General features: G+C 43.6%; 1 protein-coding gene across 1 annotated transcript; it reads right to left on the bottom strand.

Moving 5' to 3' along the window:
* Window positions 1–1229: 1229 nt before the first annotated feature.
* Window positions 1230–2870, bottom strand: LOC141673588 (uncharacterized). The gene is made up of 2 exons (XM_074480341.1): window positions 2016–2870; window positions 1230–1652 (listed from the first exon to the last, which is right to left on the bottom strand). Exons 1-2 carry the CDS (start codon window positions 2868–2870, stop codon window positions 1230–1232), a joined length of 1278 nt encoding a protein of 425 aa, XP_074336442.1.
* Window positions 2871–3407: the final 537 nt, after the last annotated feature.

The following is a 3407-nucleotide window of genomic DNA, read 5'->3' as shown; positions in this document are numbered from 1 at the left end:
GAAACCTCCTTAGAATGTTAAACATTTCCATCAAGTGCTCGATATGGTCATTCACCTCCTTGGATTTTACCAACATATCGTCCACATATACTTCCATGGTTCTCCCAATCTGGTTTTTGAACATCATGTTCGCCAACTGCTGATAGGTTACGCCCACATTAATCAATCAAAATGGCATTCATATGTAGTAGTATAGCCCCCTATCAGTGATGAAGGATGTATGCTCCTCATCGGGACCATACATGGGAATTTGATTGTAGCCAGAGTATGCATCCATGAAACTTAGCAAGGTGTGCCCTGCCGTCGCATCAACCAATTGATCAATTCGTGGGAGTAGGAAACTATCCTTTGGACAGGCCTTGTTGAGATTTGTGAAATCTACACACGTCCTCCACTTCCCGTTCGGCTTTTTCATGAGCACTGGATTTGCAAGCCACTCGGGGTAGTAAGATTCTTTGATCAACCTTACTTCCAACAGTCGGTCCACCTCTTCTTTTAATGCTATCTCCCTTTCCCCGCTCACTGGGCGACGCTTTTGTCGTATGCCCGTGCAATTAGGGAAAAAGTTTAACTGATGACACAATACCCTGGGGTCGATTCCCACCATGTCTGAATGACTCCATGTGAAGACATCGAGATTTTTAATTAGAAAACGAGTAAGTCTTTCTCTCATTTCGTCACTTAGCTGAGATCCCACTTTCAAAACCTTGTTTGGGTCATACTTGTCGATCGGAACAGATATTGTGTCTTCGGCCGACCCCGTTTTCTCGGCGGGCATAGGGATCCTGAGATCCAGATCAAAATCAACGGGGGTCCTCAACGCCCATTCTTGCATCCGAGGGCGCGTCCCAATGCATGGGAGCATCTACCTCAGGATAAGGCATGGTCTCGTGCAACGCAGGTGTGGAGGGCGCGTCCTCATTTTGAGGAGCATCAACCTCAATTCCATTTTCATTCTTCAAGGGCGCGTCCTCTTTTCGAGGAGCATCCACCTTGAGGCTACTTTCGAGACTTTGTAAAATTTCACTTCTTCCTTCCAACTTTTCTTCGTTAACCTCCTTTTGCATGATCTCTTCTATATGGTTCACCACAACTTCTTCCATACTACGGATCCTCGAAACATTCCCCAACGTCAAAACAAGGGTCTCGTTAGTATAGTTTTCTTCTTCCTCTGGGTCTTCTACAAAATAATGGGCATGAACCTCTCCAGTTGGTTTTGTATGAATGTCCTATGCATCCTCAAATGGAAGACCTTTTCCCTCGTATCTTCTCCTGCAGAATTCCTTAACAGCCTTGTGATAACAATCGCGTGACTCGTATTGCGACCCTCTCAGACTACCCACTCTGTTAGGCATTGGGAACTTTATCATCAAGTGATGTATCGAGGTTATCACCCTGAACGCCCGCAACCAAGGTCTGCCCACCAACACATTGTGCGCGGAGTCCTGATCCAGCACTTTGAAATCTATCATTTGAGTGACAGACAGAGCTCCTTCCCCAAGTGTGACAGGAAGCCTAACCGAACCCATAACTCTCACTGCATCTCCAGTAACGCCATAGACGTGTGCATCTTCAAAATATATGTCGCTATCCGGGAAACCCAATTTTTTGTATGTGCTGTAATACAGGATGTTCGCAGAGCTCCCGTTGTCCTATAAGACCCGATGCACGTTCATTGCCCCAATCAGCATAGTTATCACCAGTACATCGTTATGGGGATGATGTACCCATCTTGACTCCCTCTCCCTGAATGTAATATCAGCAGATTCCCCTTTGAATATTTTTGGAGGCCTATCTTCTAAGCTATGAATGTTGGTGAGTGGCGGGTATCGTACTTCTCTTGCATTTCTTTCTAACGCCCGATTACTATCACCAACAAAGGGGTGTCCTCCAAAAGTTGCCCTGATACTATAAGCTCTTTGGAACTTAACCTCCGCTATCTTTTCAGCGTCCTCCTCTCGCAGGGGCTACCTTTCATCTTTCCCCTTGTCATCATTCCCCCTGCGTCATTTCACCTTGTCAATCCATTCTCCCAGGTATCCCGCCTTGATCAATTCTTTAATTTCATCTTTCAGGTGACGATACTCATGGATGTCATGACCGGTAGACTCATGGTAATCACAATACTTCTCCTTGTCTCTACTCTGCCATGAAGTCAGACTGTCTGGTTTCTTGAAGACTCCTCTGTCCTTATTTACCTCGAAGATATGATCAATGGACGCTGCCAGTGGAGTGTAGTTGCTTACCCTCCTTTCATAGTTAGATGGCGGTCTCCATTCTCTCCGCGTGTTCACGGTGTTCACCCTATTAGGGCTTCTGGCATTCCGCCGATAATCCGGACTCACAGATCTATCTCTTCTCTTGGTCCGCCCCTTGGAGTTGTGGGTGTTATCATTCTTCTTTGTTTCTACAAGCGATTGCTCAATCGCTTTGAATGATTCCGCTTGCGCAAGTACATCAGCTAACGACACAGGGTCCTTTCCTTGCAGGTGCTTCCAGAAATCTGTTCCCATACGCAGACCAGCTATAAGAAGTATTTTCAGTGTCTCATCAGTTGCGCCCCTCGCCAAAGTAGACTCTGCATTGAACCTTTTAAAGTATGAGGTCAAGCTTTCCCCCTCTTTCTCTTTCACATTGGCCAGTGTGGTAACTGGCGGTGTATACTTCACCGCAACTTGGAACTGAGTTAGAAACAAGGTTTTCATCTGTTCCCAGGATGTGATCCCCTGGACCAAGTATCTGAAACCATTGCTGAGCGCCCTCTCTAAAGGTGGCTGCCAGGAGACGGCATTGAGCCAAGTCAGGTACTTGATATACATCCATCTTATTGTTGAAACGCCCCAAAAATTCCACAGGGTCAGACCTCCCATGAAAATGCAAGTTGATAATCACATATTTTTACATAATTTCATACCTATTTATTGCTTGCTTTCATATTTTAAATAAATTAATTTGTTGCATTCTCATCATTTTGTAGATATTTGGAAAAATGAGAAATGTGAAGAAAAAAGGAGAAAAAGGTAAAAATGGAAGAAATATAATGTCACCAAGTAACTTGAAGAAAAAGCCAAAAGAAAGAGTTGGTGGAAATCAAGGGTCAAGATCAACAAAACACACCCCTCACTTGGATGACCAAGATTCACCCAACTATACCCTAAACCCTACATTTTAGCTATAAATACCCCTCCTCCCCCCTGTATTGATCATCTAGCTTTATCTTAGTTTACCCTAAATTTAGTAGTAGCCTCTCTTTTCAAATTCTAGATCTAGTTTTCATTTTCTTTGTAGTTGCCCTCTTGTAAACACTCACTTCAATTAATATAATTCAAGCATTTTTATTACATCTTCTCTTCTACTTTTATGTCTTGTTATTTTAATATTATGTTATGATATCTTTTAATATCACA

The sequence above is a fragment of the Apium graveolens genome, chromosome 7 (genome assembly GCF_009905375.1).
Source record: "Apium graveolens cultivar Ventura chromosome 7, ASM990537v1, whole genome shotgun sequence".
Classification (NCBI taxonomy): domain Eukaryota; kingdom Viridiplantae; phylum Streptophyta; class Magnoliopsida; order Apiales; family Apiaceae; genus Apium; species Apium graveolens.
Note: the sequence above shows the minus strand (reverse complement) of the source record. Positions and strands in the feature narration are given on the sequence as shown.

Coding starts and splice junctions, on each gene's coding strand:
- LOC141673588 (XM_074480341.1), bottom strand. CDS start 2,870: ATGGGAGGTCTGACCCTGTGGAATTTTTGGGGCGTTTCAACAATAAGA. Junction 1,653..2,015: donor TGGGAGAATGGATTGACAAG/GTGAAATGACGC, acceptor CGGGTCTTATAG/GACAACGGGAGCTCTGCGAA.